At 45.4% G+C, this 20,558-nt stretch overlaps 1 protein-coding gene across 6 annotated transcripts in view; it reads right to left on the bottom strand.

The window, feature by feature from the left end:
- atm (ATM serine/threonine kinase) overlaps positions 1–20,558 on the bottom strand; it is a 41,610-nt gene that overhangs the window by 18,882 nt on the left and 2,170 nt on the right. For all 6 annotated transcript variants that reach the window (XM_036961125.2, XM_036961127.2, XM_036961126.2 and 3 more), the window contains exons 5-26: positions 13,196–13,360; positions 12,563–12,728; positions 11,922–12,160; positions 11,536–11,705; positions 11,206–11,381; positions 10,698–11,069; positions 10,369–10,566; positions 8,512–8,613; positions 8,191–8,404; positions 7,977–8,108; positions 7,761–7,886; positions 7,564–7,653; positions 7,228–7,423; positions 6,782–6,975; positions 6,553–6,635; positions 6,164–6,319; positions 5,990–6,065; positions 5,738–5,868; positions 5,492–5,609; positions 5,236–5,406; positions 4,309–4,472; positions 3,679–3,922 (exon numbers count right to left, since the gene is read on the bottom strand). In XM_036961125.2, coding sequence (XP_036817020.2) covers positions 3,679–3,922; positions 4,309–4,472; positions 5,236–5,406; positions 5,492–5,609; positions 5,738–5,868; positions 5,990–6,065; positions 6,164–6,319; positions 6,553–6,635; positions 6,782–6,975; positions 7,228–7,423; positions 7,564–7,653; positions 7,761–7,886; positions 7,977–8,108; positions 8,191–8,404; positions 8,512–8,613; positions 10,369–10,566; positions 10,698–11,069; positions 11,206–11,381; positions 11,536–11,705; positions 11,922–12,160; positions 12,563–12,728; positions 13,196–13,360 — 3,683 coding nt within the window. The remainder of the gene's footprint in view (positions 1–3,678; positions 3,923–4,308; positions 4,473–5,235; positions 5,407–5,491; positions 5,610–5,737; positions 5,869–5,989; positions 6,066–6,163; positions 6,320–6,552; positions 6,636–6,781; positions 6,976–7,227; positions 7,424–7,563; positions 7,654–7,760; positions 7,887–7,976; positions 8,109–8,190; positions 8,405–8,511; positions 8,614–10,368; positions 10,567–10,697; positions 11,070–11,205; positions 11,382–11,535; positions 11,706–11,921; positions 12,161–12,562; positions 12,729–13,195; positions 13,361–20,558) is intronic.

Genomic DNA, 20,558 nt, shown 5'->3' with positions numbered 1-20,558 from the left:
AGGGTCCTGAAGTACTATAGATACCAGGACAGGGTCCTGAAGTACTATAGATACCAGGACAGGGTCCTGAAGTACTATAGATACCAGGACAGGGTCCTGAAGTACTATAGATATCAGGACAGGGTCCTGAAGTACTATAGATACCAGGACAGGGTCCTGAAGTACTATAGATACCAGGACAGGGTCCTGAAGTACTATAGATACCAGGACAGGGTCCTGAAGTACTATAGATACCAGGACAGGGTCCTGAAGTACTATAGATACCAGGACAGGGTCCTGAAGTACTATAGATACCAGGACAGGGTCCTGAAGTACTATAGATACCAGGACAGGGTCCTGAAGTACTATAGATGCCAGGACAGGGTCCTGATGAAAGTGTTCCAGGACAGGGTCCTGAAGTACTATAGAAACCAGGACAGGGTCCTGATGAAAGTGTTCCAGGACAGGGTCCTGAAGTACTATAGATACCAGGACAGGGTCCTGAAGTACTATAGATGCCAGGACAGGGTCCTGAAGTACTATAGATGCCAGGACAGGGTCCTGAAGTACTATAGATGCCAGGACCGGGTCCTGAAGTACTATAGATGCCAGGACCGGGTCCTGAAGTACTATAGATGCCAGGACCGGGTCCTGAAGTACTATAGATGCCAGGACCGGGTCCTGAAGTACTATAGATGCCAGGACCGGGTCCTGAAGTACTATAGATACCAGGACAGGGTCCTGAAGTACTATAGATATCAGGACAGGGTCCTGAAGTACTATAGATATCAGGACAGGGTCCTGAAGTACTATAGATATCAGGACAGGGTCCTGAAGTACTATAGATACCAGGACAGGGTCCTGAAGTACTATAGATACCAGGACAGGGTCCTGAAGTACTATAGATGCCAGGACAGGGTCCTGAAGTACTATAGATGCCAGGACAGGGTCCTGAAGTACTATAGATGCCAGGACAGGGTCCTGAAGTACTATAGATGCCAGGACAGGGTCCTGAAGTACTATAGATGCCAGGACAGGGTCCTGAAGTACTATAGATGCCAGGACAGGGTCCTGAAGTACTATAGATGCCAGGACAGGGTCCTGAAGTACTATAGATGCCAGGACAGGGTCCTGAAGTACTATAGATACCAGGACAGGGTCCTGAAGTACTATAGATACCAGGACAGGGTCCTGAAGTACTATAGATACCAGGACAGGGTCCTGAAGTACTATAGATACCAGGACAGGGTCCTGAAGTACTATAGATACCAGGACAGGGTCCTGAAGTACTATAGATACCAGGACAGGGTCCTGAAGTACTATAGATACCAGGACAGGGTCCTGAAGTACTATAGATACCAGCACAGGGTCCTGAAGTACTATAGATACCAGCACAGGGTCCTGAAGTACTATAGATACCAGCACAGGGTCCTGAAGTACTATAGATACCAGCACAGGGTCCTGAAGTACTATAGATACCAGCACAGGGTCCTGAAGTACTATAGATACCAGGACAGGGTCCTGAAGTACTATAGATATCAGGACAGGGTCCTGAAGTACTATAGATATCAGGACAAGGTCCTGAAGTACTATAGATACCAGGACAGGGTCCTGAAGTACTATAGATACCAGCACAGGGTCCTGAAGTACTATAGATACCAGGACAGGGTCCTGAAGTACTATAGATACCAGGACAGGGTCCTGAAGTACTATAGATACCAGGACAGGGTCCTGAAGTACTATAGATACCAGGACAGGGTCCTGAAGTACTATAGATACCAGGACAGGGTCCTGAAGTACTATAGATACCAGGACAGGGTCCTGATGAAAGTGTTCCAGGACAAGGTCCTGAAGTACTATAGATACCAGCACAGGGTCCTGAAGTACTATAGATACCAGGACAGGGTCCTGAAGTACTATAGATGCCAGGACAGGGTCCTGAAGTACTATAGATACCAGGACAGGGTCCTGAAGTACTATAGATACCAGGACAGGGTCCTGATGAAAGTGTTCCAGGACAAGGTCCTGAAGTACTATAGATACCAGGACAGGGTCCTGAAGTACTATAGATACCAGCACAGGGTCCTGAAGTACTATAGATACCAGCACAGGGTCCTGAAGTACTATAGATACCAGCACAGGGTCCTGAAGTACTATAGATACCAGGACAGGGTCCTGAAGTACTATAGATACCAGCACAGGGTCCTGAAGTACTATAGATACCAGGACAGGGTCCTGAAGTACTATAGATACCAGGACAGGGTCCTGAAGTACTATAGATACCAGGACAGGGTCCTGAAGTACTATAGATACCAGCACAGGGTCCTGAAGTACTATAGATACCAGGACAGGGTCCTGAAGTACTATAGATACCAGCACAGGGTCCTGAAGTACTATAGATACCAGGACAGGGTCCTGAAGTACTATAGATACCAGCACAGGGTCCTGAAGTACTATAGATACCCGGACAGGGTCCTGAAGTACTATAGATACCAGGACAGGGTCCTGATGAAAGTATTCCAGGACAAGGTCCTGAAGTACTATAGATACCAGGACAGGGTCCTGAAGTACTATAGATACCAGGACAGGGTCCTGAAGTACTATAGATACCAGGACAGGGTCCTGATGAAAGTATTCCAGGACAAGGTCCTGAAGTACTATAGATACCAGGACAGGGTCCTGAAGTACTATAGATACCAGGACAGGGTCCTGAGATAGAAGTGCAGTAATTCAAAAATATTTTGATGAGAAGAAATGACTCCTTTTTAATTATAAGAAAGTAAGACGTTCCTAACCAAATACTGTTTGTTTTTGTTTCCTGAGTGTGTGTGTGTGTGTGTGTGTGTATTGCCGAGAGATTCATATTATGGACGGACGATGAACCCTATCAGGCCCAACTGGCTGCACTGTGTGATCGCATAAAGGAACATTACCCACCAATGACTGATTGGTCAGCCATCCAGTTGCACACAGAATGTATACATTTATATTTTTTATTCAACATTTCTTAAACTAAGCAAGTCAGTTAAGAACAAATTCTTATGTTCAATGACGGCCTAGGAACAGTGGGTTAACTGCCTTGTTCAGGGGCAGAACGACAGATTTTTTTACTTGTCAGCTTGGGGATTCGATCTAGCAACCTTTCGGTTACTAGTCCAGCACTCTAACCACGCTACCTGCTGCCCCAGAAAGCCAAAGAGTCACTGGAGGACTACATTGGAAAACCGTGACAGATTAGGTGGAAGAAGCAGGAGGCCGTGTGGACAGTGTCAACGTGATGATTGTCCTCTTTGTACAGACGACGGGTGTACTCCTGTGTAACTTTTCAAATGACTTGTAACTGTTTAAATTATTCCCAAAAGAATGTTTTGTACCGTGTGAAGGTAAAAAAACTGGCTCAACAGAAGTCCTTTACAAAGACAATGTAGTAGTGTAAGAAAGCCCTGTCCTACAATGTTTTATATTTTGCTTGGTTGAAGTTTTGAAGAATCTACAGTCTTTTTCTTCCTTTCTGATAAAAAATTCCACGACAGTTAGCAAACCTGGCACCAGGGTTGGAGTCAATTCCATTTCAACTCAGCCACTTCAGGGGATGAAGTGAAAAGGAATGGATCCCAATCCTGGGTTATACATGATAACATACAGAGTTTTAAGCACATTCAGCTGCAGGCACAGAGACTCCAAGCGTCTCTTCCTCACCGGTTTGCCCAGGCAGTTGCTGTCCTTGAGTAGGTCATAGACCCTGTGGGCCTTCTCTCTCTGCCGGGCCACTTGGGCATCCTGGCCCGACATGGCAAAGTAGGGCAGGATGTTAACCATGATCTTAGGGAAGCAGTTGGCCAGCAGCTTCTTCCAGTCCTTACCCAGGAGGGTGCTGATGGACTTCACCTGCTTAAAGTCATCCAGGAAGACCAGGTGTGGGATAAGGACCTGATAGGAGGAGCTGGGATAAAACAAAAGAAACAACAAATAAATCGATAGATGCATCATTCATTCTTTCCTTCCTTCCTTAAGGTGATCTGACATGATTGAATAGGTGAAAGCAGTATGGTAGAAACTCTACTTTCACCTCAATTCTGTCAGATCAGTAAATTCACAAAAAGTCATTTTATGGACATAAAACGTATGGGATGCGCCAAATTTGAATAGTAACTGAATTAAATAAAGGTGAAATACAAAATTAAATATAACAGGTGCAGAACTTACCGTGAAATGCTTACTTACAAGCCCTTAACCAACAATGCAGTTCAAAAAATAGAGTGAGGAAAATGTTTACTAAATAAACTAAAGTAAAAAATGTCCTGTAGAACGTAAACTAAGCATGTGCACCTGTAGAAGTCCTTGAGAGTGGCGTGGTTGAGCAGAGTGTAAGGGAAGGACTCCAGAGTGTAGCCATGCTGGCCCAGCCACTCTGCCACCAGGTAATCCAGGTGAGAGCTGACAAACCCCTCCACACTCCTGTAGCCCAGAGCTCTGGACACACTGCCCAGGACCTAGAGGGGGTGAGAGACAAACCAGGTTAACATTCAGTCTGTCAATATCATAGCATATTGATACAGTAGTCAGAGAGATACTGTATGTAGTGATGGTGGAAAGCAGTGGTGTAAAGTACTTAAGTAAAAATACTTGAAAGTACTACATAAGTAGTTTTGGGGTATCTGTACTTGACTATTTATATTTGACAACTTTTACTTTATTACATTCCTAAAGAAAACGATGTACTTTTTACTCCATAAATTTTCTCTGTCACCCACAAGTACTCAATACATTTTGAATGCTTAGCAGGACAGAAAAATTGTCTAATTTACACACTTATCAAGAGAACATTCCTGGTCATCCCTACTGCCTCTGATCTGGCGGACTCACTAAACACATGCTTAGTTTGTAAATGATGTCAGTGTTGGAGCATGCCCCTGGATATCCGTAAATAAATAAAAACATGAAAATGATGCCATCTGAATTACTTAATATAAGGAATTTGAAATGATTTCGACTTTTACTTTTGATATTTAAGTATATTTTAGCAATTACATTTACTCAAGTAATATTTTACTGGGTGACTTTCACTTGAATCATTTTCTATTAAGGTATGCTTACTTTTACTCAAGTATGACAATTGTGTACTTTTCCCACCCCTGGTGGAAAGGGAAAGTTACCCACATTCACTATAAAGTGCTTTCAGTTTAAGAAACATGAATACAAAACATAATAATTGATGAGACTGTAAATATGTGTAGCCAAATGATTTTCCCTTACCTTTTTGATGAGTGGCTCCTCTATGTTGTTCTCCTTGTAGGACTGGAAGAGGGCGAAGAGAGACTGTTTCTCACAGACGGGGCTGCAGCACAGCACCACCGACACACTCTTCAGCAGCGTGGCCTTGCGGTTAAAGGTCTCGTCACTCAGGTCTTCAGGAGAGCTGTTCTTCTGTGACACACCAGGGAGAGCAGAGGGATTGTGAGACAGACTGGCCATTACTTCTGTCAGAGTAACGTGTGAAAGACAGGTTTACCTGGAGCCTCATCCCTTCTTGGGCTTTCAGGTAGACGTTCTCAAAGGCTGTCTGCTGGCATTTCAGAGGAAGCATCTTTCTCTTCTCCAAGCTGTCCGGTGTCATCTCCAAAAACAGCCTATGGATGGAAGAGAGCATGCATGGTAGACATGTCAAACATGTAAATATTTACTTTTTAACTTGAGAGATATTAGCCTCTGTGATGGAATTAAGGCTGGAGAGAGTGTTCTGTCGGTAAAAACCAACCTTTCCACTGTCATGGCTGCAAGCATTCGTACATGATGGTGAGAGTCGGACAGGTAGGACGGGAGGATGACGGACACTGGAAGCTCCTCCTCCCTCAGGGTAAGGACCGCCCACTTACAGCAAGGGTCAGCCTGACATAGGGGCAGAGACAGGGAAGTAAATCTTTGGTGTTATTACGCTCTACCTAACTAAAGACAGGGTGGCTATCATGGGCAGTTACTATGCTGTGATTTTAAAACATTGTGAGCTCACCTCCAGTAGAGCCAGTAGACAGTGAATTAATGCCACCTTTACAATTGCTGTGCATTTCCCCGTTCTGCCCAAAATGCTAGAAGAGACCATTAAAAAGTTGGAAGTTCAATTCTAGAACAAAGAACCAGAATTATTGTGAAGTCAAAATACAAAAATGGAGACTTTGGTACTGACCAGAATCCAGAGACCACTTGGAGCAGAGCTCCCTGGACGTGTCTCATGTCATTGTGCTGGTCCTGGGTACGGCCCAGACTACGGATAGACGGTAGCAGACCCAGCAGCACTGCAGCACAGACCTCCTGGTCCTGGCGGTACAATGAGCAAAGATCCCTGCAAGCACAAAAAAAGTCCTAATGTCTCCAGCACCTACTGTATAGCATAGTATACTTGACACCTACTGTATAGCATAGTATACTTGACACCTACTGTATAGCATAGTATACTTGACACCTACTGTATAGCATAGTATACTTGACACCTACTGTATAGCATAGTATACTTGACACCTACTGTATAGCATAGTATACTTGACATATGAATCTAGAAACAGAGGCCTTTCTTACGCCAGAGGTCTGAGGAGTGAGTCAAACTCTTCAGCTGCCAGCGATGTGTCCTCAGCAGGTAGTTTCTTCAGAAGGACCAGGTACTGAGGGGGGACAGGAAAATAATGAACTATTAGTATTCCATGTTAGAGATACAAGATCATCATCAGTCGTCATTTCCAACATGATTGGTAGGGAACAACGATTAGCTGTGCAACATTGACCCCACTACACAGTCCTGGTCACTCACCATGTTGAGGTGTAGTGGCTTGGTGCAGTCTATCTGCTCCAGCAGCAGTAGTAACCTGCGGCGAACCTCCACTGGTTTGAAAGAGAGCCCGTGGATAAACTTAGCCGATACACACAGGGACAGGAACTCTAGACTGGCCAAGATGGCTAAATCCTGCTGGGCCAAATGCTCCTCAGCCAGTAGGCTTTTAGCATCTAGGAGAAGATAAGAGTATTTAAATGACCATCTGGTCACCGGTTGATTCCTAGAAATGCATGGAGGACAATGGCTGGTCTGATTATCATCTGCCAAGCCCCTACCTCTGGAAATATATTGTTGATCTGAAAGAATCAGATGGGGTGTACACAATGTCAATAGCTCCACCTCAACCTATATTATCCTGGCATAGCGGCTGACGCTGAGGGGTTAATTTTACATGTGTCATACGAGGGATATCATCCACTTGCCAAAACCACACTGGGTGTCATCGGGGTCCACATTCTGTCTGTGAGTCCCCTTAGATGTGCTGGTCTGTGGTCCGTCTCCATCATCAAACAGGTCAATATCCTCCTGCTGGTCAGCCTGTGTCCTCGTCATGTCCCAGTCCTCATCTGTGGTCTCCTCCTCAATCCCCACACTACCTCTCTTACAGGAGCTGTTCAGCTATGAGTTAGAAACAGAGGCACAGGGTGAGCTTACATAATTCAGATCATTATAGAGTGTTTAAACAGGTCCAAATGAGGGTTATTTAAATGGTCAAAATGATGGTTCATGGGACAGAAAGCAAACTCTCCATGACTCACCAACAGTTTGCATATTTCTGCCAGTTCAGTCAAAAGTCTCGCAGGGAAAATCTTCATGAACAAGTTGCAAGAGACAGAGCTCATACTGTCCTGTGGGAGAGGATATGTGGAAGTCAATGAAAGTACAGATAAAGAGCCAGATTTTAAACACAGATGTTGATGGTGGTGATAACGACGAGGAAGAGTGCTTGTCTTACCTTAACCCCTCTGTTGACACACTGTGTGCACAGCCGCATGACAGACCTGAGTGTGGTCATTGTCCCATCCTCTGCCATCTTCACCTTCACATTAGATATGTACTCACTAAAATCCTGTACCAGTGCCTTCGAAAAGCCAACAGAATATACAATGAATTACATATATGTGGATTTTCTGCAGGCATTAAAGAAATGTTATCAACCCGTTCAGACTACCTTGGCCTTTAGGAAGAGTTGGGAATGGCAGGCTTCTTCCTCAGTCAGGAGACCAGTAGAGACATATCCTGCTAAAACGCCAGTAAGGAGACTTGAACAACGAACCAGGCATTCTGGTGGTGTGGTCTGAGACTGAGGAGAAAACACACACAGTACTTAGTTTGAACATACACCAACTCACACAACCATGGTTCTAACATAGGCATTCACTCACATCTGGGGAGTAGCAGTTTAGTAGGTGGTCAGCCACAGACAAGAGGCCCTGCTCCAGCTTGTGTTTAAGGCTGGGGACAACAGTGAGCTGGGTGCCGGCTGAGGACACCATCACTTTCACCATGGGATTAGAGGGCATCTCGTCAAAGCTGAACTGCAGGTACATGCTCTCAATCTCACTCAGGGAACCTTTAACTTGCTCTTGCATCACAGCACTTTAGGCAGAGGGAAAGATTGAAGGCGGCATGAAATCTATGGAGTTATGTTGACACTGATGACAATATGGTTGAATTTATCGGTTTTAGATAAATATTTCCCTCACCTCTCAAGTCCCTTTGCTCCAAGGAGAAACATAATGCCAGCTCGGGTGTCTTTGAGGGTCAAAGGCACAAGGATTCTGGGGATGAGGTTATGAGGAAAATCCCTGTGAAAAGAGGAATAAGACAAACTCTTATTAGGAATGTGTTAAAACAATTACAGATGTAAAACATTGTACCAAGACAAAATAATCCCACTAGTAAATAACAGCTGGTGCACGATATCTAAGGAAGTCTCAAAGTTTTGCTCGCCTGAGGTAGAGTATCTCGTGATAAGCTGTAGACCACACTACCTACCGAGAGAGTTTCCATCTGTATTCTTTGTAGCAGTTTACATACCACCACAGTCAGAGACGGGCACTAAGACAGCATTGAATGAGCTGTATTCCGCCATAAGCAAACAAGAAAACGCTCACCCAGAGGCGGCGCTCCTAGTAGCCGGGGACTTTAACGCAGGGAAAATTAAATCCATTTTACCAAATTTCTATCAGCATGTACAGTAGGGAGAACAAGTATTTGATACACTGCCGATTTTGCAGGATTTCCTACTAACAAAGCATGTAGAGGTCTGTAATGTTTTATCATAGGTACACTTCAACTGTGAGAGACGGAATCTAAAACAAAAATCCAGAAAATCACATTGAATGATTTTTAAGTAATTAATTTGCATTTTATTGCATGACATAAGTATTTGATACATCAGAAAAGTAGAACTTAATATTTGGTACAGAAACCTTTGTTTGCATTACAGAGATCATACATTTCCTGTAGTTCTTGACCAGGTTTGCACACACTGCAGCAGGGATTTTGGCCCACTCCTCCATACAGACCTTCTCCAGATCCTTCAGGTTTCGGGGCTGTCGCTGGGCAATACGGACTTTCAGCTCCCTCCAAATATTTTATATTGGGTTCAGGTCTGGAGACTGGCTAGGCCACTCCAGGACCTTGAGATGCTTCTTACGGACCCACTCCTTAGTTGCCCTGGCTGTGTGTTTTGGGTCGTTGTCATGCTGGAAGACCCAGCCACGACCCATCTTCAATGCTCTTAGTGAGGGAAGGAGGTTGTTGGCCAAGATCTCAGATCAAAGATTTGGCATGGGTCCTCAGATCCTCAAAAGGTTCTACAGCTGCAGCATCGAGAGCATCCTGACTGGTTGCATCACTGCCTGGTAAGGCAACTGCTCGGCCTCCGACCGCAAGGCACTACAGAGGATAGTGTGTACGGCCCAGTACATCACTGGGGCTAAACTTCCTGCCATTCAGGACCTTAATACCAGGCAGTGTCAGAGGAAGGCCAAAAAATTGTCAAAGACTCCAGCCACCCTAGTCATAGACTGTTCTCTATCCAACCACACGGCAAGCGGTACCGGAGTGCCAAGTCTAGGTCCAAGAGGCTTCTAAACAGCTTCTACACCCATGCCATAAGACTCCTGACCATTTAGTCAAATGGCTGCCCAGACTATTTGCATTGCCACCCCCCCCCCCCCCTCTTTACACCAGTGCTAGTCTCTGTTGTCATCTATGCATAGTCACTTTAATAACTCTACCTACATGTATATAGTACCTCAACTAACCGGTGCCCCCGCACATTGTCTCTGTGCTGGTACCCCCCTGTATATAGTCTTACTATTGTTATTTTACTGCTGCTCTTTAATTACTTGTTACTTTTATCTCTTATTCTTAGCTGTATTTTTTTTTAAACTGCATTGTTGGTTAGAGGCTCGTAAGTAAGCATTTCACTAAGGTCTACAGCGGTTGTATTTGGCACGTGACTAATAAAATTTGATTTGATTTAGACAGCACTAGCAGAGAGGTTAAGCGTGAATAAAAATGCGATATGAGCCCAGTGATAAACTGCCCACCTGCAGATGATGGGGTGTGGTCTTGAGCTCTCCTCTGCCTCTTCACTCTGTTCATTCATCAGCAGCCAGCTCATGATGTTCTCCTTGAGGCTGGGTGGCCCGACCCCCTCCACGGCCCCTGCATGGTCCCACCCAGTGCCCAGGCTCTTAAGAACAGGACACTTGAGGAGGGCCTGGGCCAAACACAGAGCAGCAGCACTGCAGACATAGAGACAGAGGATGAAATCGTCCTTCAGAGATAAAAACATAAAGCACTATAGTTTGCAAAGAGTAAATGTTGAGGAAGTGACTTTATACGACAAAATCATTCATCAAAGCCAAGGACTCACTCAGAGGGCTTGCAGGCCGAGCTAGAGAAGAGCTTCCAAAGCTCTCTGTCAATGGGAATGAAGGCTCCCTGGAGGATGGTGGACAGCAGGGCCAGACTGAGGGCCTCAGTCTGGGGGGAGCTGACCCCCCGTAGAGCCAGGGCCCAGACACGGCCCCACAGCCTGCCCAGTTCAGCCCTGTAGGATTGGGCCCTCTCTGGGTGTGTGGCCTGGCAGCGAGCCACCTCCCTCAGGCAGCGCAGCACGTAGGGCCCCCTGTCACCCCGCCGCTGCTCCCCCAGCAGCTGGCAAAGGACGGATAGCAGAGGAACCAGCTCCTGGCCAGGCACCATGGAGGGGTACTTAGAGGTCAACACCGATGTGATCTGTAACCTAGATAGGAACATTGTATTGTTGAGTTGGGGGACACAGAGGATATGGAGCTATGAAGAGTTTGATTGTACTAAATATAAGGATATTTGGCAAGTTAATGAGCACTGAACCTTGGTGTGATATTGTCTTTTCTCACCATGGTATGACGTCAAAGTCACTCTGGTGTGGCTGCAGGTGGTCTCGGAGAACCTCCCAGCCCAAGTCAATGCGTCTACGCTTGCTGGGCGTGCCGTGTGGACTGCCTCTCTGGGTGGCTCTGAGGTGGGCCTGAGTCACCTCCAGCATCTGGAAGTTACAATCCTCGCTAAAGAGCTGAGAAACAGTCAAACACCCAAAACATGAAGATGAGACCAACAACACTAAAATCATCTATTTTCATTCTTAAAAACAGGAGAACTATGTCAGATGATGTCAGCACAGCTCAGGTTTTAGTCTTGAACTAAATGAAGGATCTTAGCTTTATCACCTGATGGCAGATTTCTGCAGTCAGCTCCATAAGGTTCTCCTTCACAGCGATGTGGCGCGACCCTGTGGCATATTTCCCCCGGCTCCCAATCTGGCTGATCTCACTCACCAGGGCATCATACAGGTTATAGAGTAGACTCTGCCATTTGACCCAGTCCTCAGCGTAGGCTCCTGGAATAGTGAGGGGTGGAATGGTCAAGAAAAGTTGTCAGATGGGCTGTATCAATCATAATCTATAATATAATTCTACTTCAAGGGTTTCCGTGATGAAAACACTTCACACTTGTCTGTTGTTCCACCATTTTTCATCGTTCAACATCAAAACAGATTCATAAAGACAATGGTGTTTTTTCAATTTTCAGTCTGTCCACAAAATTCCAGCCATACCCGTGTCTTGTGTCTTTGATCCTTTAGGATGATGTACACAGAGCTGCAGGTTGAAGAACTCTACTATCTCCTCTTTGAGAGTGGTGCTGGGCCTCATCTGTGTCCACACATAGAGCACAGAGGGCAGGAGCTCCTCACCCAGCCGACACACCCTTATACGGCAGTTCATGGCAGCAGACCTCAAGAAGACGTTCAGAGCAGAGACCAAGTGCTCCACCACTGCCAAGTGTCTCTCCTGCCTGGAGAGAACATATCACATGCAGTGTAATGGATGAAGTCTCTTGACGGTAGGTCTCACTGTAGACCAGAGGAGGCTGGTGGGAGTAGCTATAGGAGGACAGGCTCATTGTAATGGCTGGAATGGACTCAATGGAACAGTATCAAACATATAATGGAAACCACATGTTTGACGCTGTTCCATTTATTCAATTCCAGCCATTACAATGAGCCTGTCCTCCTATAGCTCCTCCCACCAGCCCCCACTGCTGTAGACTCAATTTCTAAGAGTTCCGTTTAGTAGGTTTACACATTAGAAAACTTAAACCTAGTCTCTGAGGCGCATAACTACTGGAAAATGACTGTGGCAAGTAGCAACTCCCTTGCATGATACAGGTCACCTCTCGCAGTTATTGTCATCGTACCTGGCATTGAGCAGTGCTCTGGAGAAGAAGCTGAAGAGTGTATGGCTGAAGCCCTCAGTCTGCAGACAGCAGCCCTGGACTGCAGTGTGGATGATCCTGCTCACAAGCACACGATTTATGGCCTTGGAGGAACCAGTGAAAAGGCCACAATACAGATCCAGCAAATCTAGATGAATATTAGAGAATTAATTGTTTAGAAACTCACAAGAATGAAATCCAAATCTGGACAATACATTGTAATGCTGACCCATGACCTCAATCAAGCATATACATTGTGTTTGTTTGTATTTTCTATTACCAGCTGCAATTACTCCAAAACATCACCAATTACTTCCCCCTAACATTCATAGATTACATTCAACAGGGGTGGCAGGTAGCATAGTGGTTAGTGTTGGGCCAGTAACCGAAAGGTTTGCTTCATCACCAGACGGCAGATTTCTGCAGTTAGCTCAAGGTAAAAAATCTGACAAGGTGAAAATATGTAATTTTGCCCCTGAACAAGGCAGTTACCCACTGTTCCCTGGTCGGTCGTCATTGTAAATAAGAATTTGATCTTAACTGACTTGCCTAGTTACATTAAAAAACAATTAAAGTCTCTGCTGTATTGCGAGAGGAACAATAAAAACCACTGACTGTGCCACTGCTGCTGGGTGATGTCACACCAGTACTTGCGGACAGACAGGATGTTCTTGAGCAGGATGCTGCTGTAGTCCTCCCCATAGGCCGAGCAGCTGAATGAGCTCCGCAGCACCTCCATCACATGATTCAGGAGCTCGCCACAATTCAGCCGAGGCCCTCCTGTAGGGAGAGAAATGGAGGGTTAAAGTACCCAGAGGGACTACAATAAAGTCAGTACGTCCAAAATGGAACTACTTTTCATCAGAGCACTACAGGCCCTGGTCAAACGTAGTGCACTATATAAGGAATAGTGAGCCATTTCAGACACATATTGGTGATTCCCCTTGCCACTTTATTGTTAAGCCAATTGGTTTTAGTTTTGTCTTGCCTCCACCTACTCAACATGGCATCTTATTGGCTGGTTTGTGTGACTTGCTTGAGGGAGGATGTTTAAGTTAGAATCATCCCAGTGAACAAGCACCAAACCAGCATTAGGTTGTTGGTTGCAAAGCACACGTCAAAAGTGATTTTTATACTCCCAAGTGATGATTTGAATGTACCATTTATTTGTACATCACACAAGATTAAGCGTTTTTTGTGCATTTTGTAGTAGAGAATTCCAGCTAGCAACTTACTGTGTCTGGTGTGGGGGTTTTGTGTATTTTGTACAGTTCTTGAGTGCAGATTGAATCGTGCATTGCATGACGTGCAATTTTGTGCTACTTATCAGGTACATTGTTGAAAATATTACATTGTGTATTGTAATCGTTGTATTATTCTGTTAACTACGTTCCCCAGTGAACAAGCACCGTTCTTCTGGATCGGATCATCCTTCGCTGGATTTCCATCTCAGGTTGCCCTTGGAGAATCACGTAAGACTTTGCTAGTGCAGTTTATGGCGATATCGCGTTTCGCCACAAGAGGGTGCTAGTGCGTCATTTTTTGATAACTAAAGTTGGTGATTTCTCTTATTGAGACTTTCTTTATTGATTGGAACTTTCTTTTCACGGATAAACGATAACTTTTGTGTTACTTGTTTATTTGCAATTCTAGTATATATCTGGTATAACTAGGCTGGGTTTTTACCAGTGTAAATGTTACATTTTGAGGTGAGTTTTTATTTATTTTATTTTAAAATGTTTTGCATTTTTGTTTTAGTGTGTTGATTTCCCATTATTAAGATGGGAAGGTGAGGTGTTGGGAGTGGTAGGGGTTTCCTGACATTTAATCTGTCACCATCTGTTGGTAGGGGTTCAGCCAGAATTCTGGTTGCTTCTACAAACATGCCTAAACAGGAGAGTTTTGGAGGTTTTGATGATAGTTTCAACAGGGAAACGAACAAGGATGTGAATGAAAGAGGTTTGCCAAATACAGGGAGCTATGAAATCTCCATGGATTTCACAGCAGACATTGTACAGCAGATTGGTCATTCCATTGGGGAAAACATTTCCTCCTGTTTGGAATCAAAGACAATTGTTGGACATGTTGGGGACAATGTTATGGGGAATGCATGTAGCTCTAGGGTTATGGATGTGTTGGGCCTTAAACCTGGTATTGAAGTCTATCAAGGAGCCGGTGTACTTTAGGGGGGATGGCTCTGAAAAGTGCACAGTGCATGAGTGGCAGGATATGGTCATGGTTTACATGCGTAAGAGGGGCGTATCTGTGGTGGACCAAGCAGATGAGGTTATGCGTAGGCTTATGAGAAGGGCCCGCAATGTTGTTAAAGTGGGCATACGCAGCAATCCCTCTGTTGATTAATATAAAAGGCCCAAGTCCCATCTTGCATGCCCTTCACTGACTTTTATGCCACATTACCACTGACTGATGAACCATTTGACTATTGGCTCAGACTAAACAGGGCTATGGAGGTTGCTGAAGATTGTCTAAAAAAGACACCAGAAAAGTGTTGAAGACACATCTTGTGAGCTCACAGTCATGTTCCTCAGACATTGCCCTAACGCTGAACTGTCGCTTATCTTTAAGTGCAAGCCATTACAGCAGTGGACCGCTGAAGATGTTCATGAGAGGTTGGATGAATACAGAAGGGAGCGGAGGTACTCTCACTTATCTAAGGTGACCCCAGCCATCGTAACAATGAAGTAGGAAGTTGGTGCTGTCAGGCCGCTCACCATGCCTGTCGTGGGGCTCCACATGAAATCACCGAATGCGGTGCCTTCCCCAGACCAGGCTACTCAGGGCTCAGTGCCCAGGGCTCTGAGCCGATGGAATGTACCCTTGCAATGCTGGAGCAGAGGCCACAACAGTCTCACCGTTAGTTTCAAAAAGGGAATAGGAACAAATTGAGGTCTAATGGGACATGTGAAGTGTGCGGGGATGCTGGACATGATACTTTCACTGCAGGGCCAATCACCTCTGCTTGCCACGCACACTCTCAGTGCCACAAGGCCCTGAGCACAGCTGTTGGAGTCCCTACAGTAATCACGGCTCAGCTCACGGAAAACTAGTAGACTTGCATGTAGAAGGGGAGAGTTTTTGGCCTTTCGTAGTCCCCACCAGTGAGAGATGTTGATTTGGAGTCTGTATATAAGTGTTTGTGATGATATGAGACTGAGAATAGTATCATAATGCAGAACTCAGTGACTTTCCCTATATGATGATTTATTCTATGCCAAGGTGTTAATAGGAGGAGAAGTGGAAGTGAGAGCTATGCTTGACAGTGGGTCAATGGCTTGTACCTTGAGCTCTAGGGTCTTACATGAGCTGTTGCGTGCAGGAGTGTTAAACTCCATCATTGAGTACTACAGAGGTAGCTTTGGTTGGTTATGGTGGGACGAAGATGAGGCCTTTGGGAGTATGTGAGCTGGAGATGTACGCCTGTAGTTTTGCTGTGTCTACACTGGTGGTTGAGGGCCAGAGTGATGACCTCATCTTGGGCAGAAATCTCCTAAAGCACTTAATTCGCCACCTGAAGACTAATGGAGATTTCTGGAAGAGGGTTTATACTCCTGTGTGTGACAGGGGTGAGGAGAGCAAGCTAATCAACATGATGGTTATGTGGAGAGATGGAGAGACAGTGAAGTACCTGACAAAGTTGAGACTGAAAGGGGCTGTGACTCTAGAGCCTATGCAGGAACACTTAGTCTTAGGCAGACCACGAAACTCAGAATCTATCAGCTGGCAGTGCTGTTCTCATTGAGCCCAGCAGTTCAAGGTCAACACCAAGGTCAATCCTGGTAGGGAGGATGGTAGATATGTTGCGGGGGGATGGGTGGCTCCCTGTTAAAGTGATAAACCCTTCTCAGAAGACATTGAGACGAAACACCACTTTAGCCAATGTCTTTCCTTACATGGATCTAGAGGACTTTTGACTGTGTGAATGATGATTCACCAGCAGCTTTACAGCACCACGTGCAGAGAATGGCTGACATACTCACTGACTACTAAGATGATTTGACTCTGCCTGATGACGGTTCCAACCGAGTTGATGATACTGACGGACCTGACAGTTCAAACAGTCCTGGGGTCTTACGTGACTTAGGTTTGACTGATATTGACGTTGACTCCTGTCAAGTGTCTTCTGCTGGTAAGAAGAAACTCATCCAGCTCATAACTGAGTACCAGTCCATCTTTTCCAGGCACAAGTTGGATTGTGGAAAAGCTACCGGATGTTTTTATCACAGTCGACTGAGTGGTGAGAAACCCTTTCGGATGCCATATGGATGTCTTTCACCAAATCATTATGAGAAGCTTAAGCAAGCGTTGAATAAGATGGAATAACGTGAAATCATAAGGAAGTCCAGTAGTGAGTTCGGCTCACCCATGTCCTTGTCTGGAAGAAGTCAGGAGACCTGAGAGTCTGTGCTGATTTTCATCTGATCAATGCACGCACCATCAAAGATGCCCACCCACTCCCTCACCAGGCTGACTCACTGGCTGCTTTAGGTGGAAATGCCTTTTTCTCGACAATGGCTACTACAATGTGGATGTGCATGAGGATGACCGGAGATTCACAGATTTTACATCGCCATTTGGATTGTACGAATACAACCGCATGCCACATGGGTTATGTAATAGTCCTGCAACCTTTATGAGGATGATACTAAACATCTTTGAGGATCAGAACTTTCTTGGCCTGCTGTGTTACCTTGATGATGTCTTGGTCTATGCGCCCACTGAAGATCTGGCTATACAACGCCTGGAAATGTTTTTTGAGCGTCTCAAGACTCAGAACCTGAAGTTGGCGCCAAAACAGTGTCACTTTATACAGAGGTCTGTGAAGTTTCTGGGGCATATCATTAGTGCGGATGGTGTAGCTACAGACCCTGAGAAGGTGAGGACCATTACAGGAGTGACACAAGCTGTTCTGATGTAAGATGGCACTGACATTGAGGTCATTCATTGGGACAGTGGTGTATTACCAACAGTTCATTGATGGTTGCTCGACCATCACAAAGCCTCTCTTTGGATGGACAACTGGATACAAGGCTCCACGCTGGAAAAAGAAGTGACACTCACATGTCAGGAAGTTGACTGCTGCCGACCGGACAGCAGAATGCAGACAGGCCTTATTACAGCTAAAGCAAGCCTTACTGGACCAGATTTTGTTGGTCCTACCCCAACTTCGACAAACACATTCTACTCTCAGCAACGGCTTAGGCGCTGTGCTGTCCCAGGTACAGGAACAGGAAGCTACAGCGAAACCTATAGCCTTCGCGAGCAAGACCCTCAGTTATGTGCAATCAAGGTATCCTGCGCACAGGCTCAAGTTCTGTGACAAGTTCCACCACTGGTTACGGAGTCAGCAATTCGCTGTATTGATGGATAATAATCCCTTGACATACATCCTGACCAAAGCAAAGCTTGATGCTTGTGAACAGAGATGGGTCGCCAAGCTGGCACCGTATGAGTTTGACATCCCTGGGACAAAAATTGTTGTTGCAGATGCTTTGAGCAGAGAGCTCTTCATACGCACTCCATAGACTGACAAGGATTCGGTACGAGACCTTACTGGCTGAAGCTAACGCTGTGCGCACAGACAGAGTGCGAGGTGTGTTTCGCTGGTCCAACCACCCCTTTGACAAAGCCTCTGACACCAACGAGGTGGTTATTAGTTGCCAGGCTACTGTTGACCCCCCCATCTGGTGCTTTATCAAGACAAGAAGTTGCTGCGGTTCTTCATGGTGATGTGGGCTCACATGCACTGCTGTTGCCACAGCTTCCGCAGGCTGTAATGCCATCAGAGCAGACAAATGTCAATGTCCTGCCACACAATCTACTGATGAGTAAGCAGCGTGATGAGCAGAGTGATCTTCTTTGTGGAGAGGGGGAGACCATCCTGGAGAGACCGTGCCCATGAGTGTTGAGGTTTTGTGTCTTCTCAGAAGTTGGGACAAGTTGACCATGAAGATGGGTGTACTGTATCGTGTTTCGAAGAATGTGGTTACAAAGAGAAATGTATCTGTATGTGGTTCCAGCCTCCATGAAAGCGATGGTGTTGAAGGGTGACCATGATGAAGCTGGCCACCAGTGACAACAGAGAACAGTCTACCTGACAAGACAGAAGTTATTTTGGCATGGCCTGGAGAGGGAGGTAAAGGAATATGTTGTGCTGCAGGAGATGCATCGTGAGCAAGACTCCTGATCCGGAAGTCAGAGCTCCTCTGGAGAGCATAATAACAACTGAGCCTCTAAAACTAGTGTGCATCGACTTTTGGTCTGCAGAAAATTCTTCAAACAAGTCCCTGGATGTGTTGTTACTGGCCACTTTACAAAGTTGTCTCATTCATTATTGTGTCCGAACCAGTCTGCTAAGTCTGTTGCTTATCGGTTGTGGAACAAGTATTTCTGTGTCTACGGGGTGCCTCGCCGTATACACTCGGATCAAGGAGCCAATTTAGAGCGCTTTAATAGCAGAACTCTTGGCGATTGCAGGTGTTCAGAAGTCTCACACCACGCCGTACCATCCGATGGGGAACGGGTCTTGCGAAAGGATGAATAGGATGTTGGGAAACTTGATCCGGGCCCTGCCAACGAGAGCAAAGCACAGATGGCCTCGGGCGCTGAAGTCCCTTACGTTTGCGTACAAATTGTACGAGACCACAGGCTTTGTCCCTTTACTGTTAATTTTTGGAAGGACACCAAGACTGCCTGTTGATAGTCTTTGGCTCTGTCAGAGAACCCAGAAGTTGTCGGCTATGACCAGTTTGTTCAGCCCTTGAGGAGATATCTGAAAGAAGTCATGAATAAAGTACAGGCATCTGCAGCTAAGCAGTTGAAGAGGCATGTACGACAGAAGAGTCAGAGGAGCACCCGTGGAGATTGGTGATCGAGTGTTGCTGGCTAACAAGGGGGAGCGCGGAAAGCAGAAGCTCGCTGACCTTTGGGAGGATACTGTCTATCTTGTCACTGGATTGAATGCTGACAGTCACACCTTTAATATTCAGAACAGCTCCACTGGACAGGAGAATATGGTATATCGCAACCTGATAATGCCAGTCAACTTTCTTCCTCTTCACCATGCTGCGGTTGATGATGGAACAGATGTCTAGATTAACAGAGTCTGAGGACCGCTTTGTGGTCTCAGCTGCCACGGAACTACCGTGGTGATGAGGATGCTGAGTAGAGAACAAAAGTGTGGATGTCGGAGTTGCCTTCTGAAGGAACAGGTGACCCAAGCTTGGAGGGTGATGTGCGATCCTTGGATGCTCAGGACATTCCACCTTTGGATTCTATGGAAGATGTACTGCAGCTGGAAGATCTGCCTTGATCAGAGAGTCTTCAAGAATCTGACCCAGACCGTAACAGTGTAGTGAGTGAGCTAATTGACCAGTCTGCTTACAATATCTGTACTGACCTACCAAACTCGGACCATTCCTTACCTGATCAGTTACGCACTGACTGTGTTGACAGACCCACTATTGCAACAGTACACAACACTGTCAACTTATGTAAACTTATGCAGTTTAAGGTACTCTGGGTCGTATTAGGTAGGAAGATTATTTATACCAGTGTCAAGACTGACTGAGATTATGAATCAGCAGAAAGTTAGCTCTTGAAGGTTAATATGTGAATACAGAGGGTCAATGGTATTGACATCTTTTATTTGTTTTGACATTGTGACCATGATTAGAGGTTACAAGATGGTAATGTGACGAATATGATAAAGTCTCTTATGGTGGTTTCTTTTATTACGTGGTTGTTTTAAAGTAGTTGAGTGTAATTAACATGTAACAGACATTTTTACCTATGAGGGATATTGATCAACCACTTTTCACTCTAATTCTCATGGAGAATAGTATAACAACTGGAATATTTAGTGACTGTTTTAAAGCAGGGTCTGCATCTTCGGTATACGCAGCTTTACCTTTTAGTTTCATCTATTAGGTGGTCAAAATATATTTTTTTATATCCATTT

This window comes from Oncorhynchus mykiss, chromosome 24, assembly GCF_057628025.1.
Source record: "Oncorhynchus mykiss isolate SJ-2025 chromosome 24, ASM5762802v1, whole genome shotgun sequence".
Classification (NCBI taxonomy): domain Eukaryota; kingdom Metazoa; phylum Chordata; class Actinopteri; order Salmoniformes; family Salmonidae; genus Oncorhynchus; species Oncorhynchus mykiss.
This window is presented reverse-complemented; position numbering and strand designations above follow the sequence as displayed.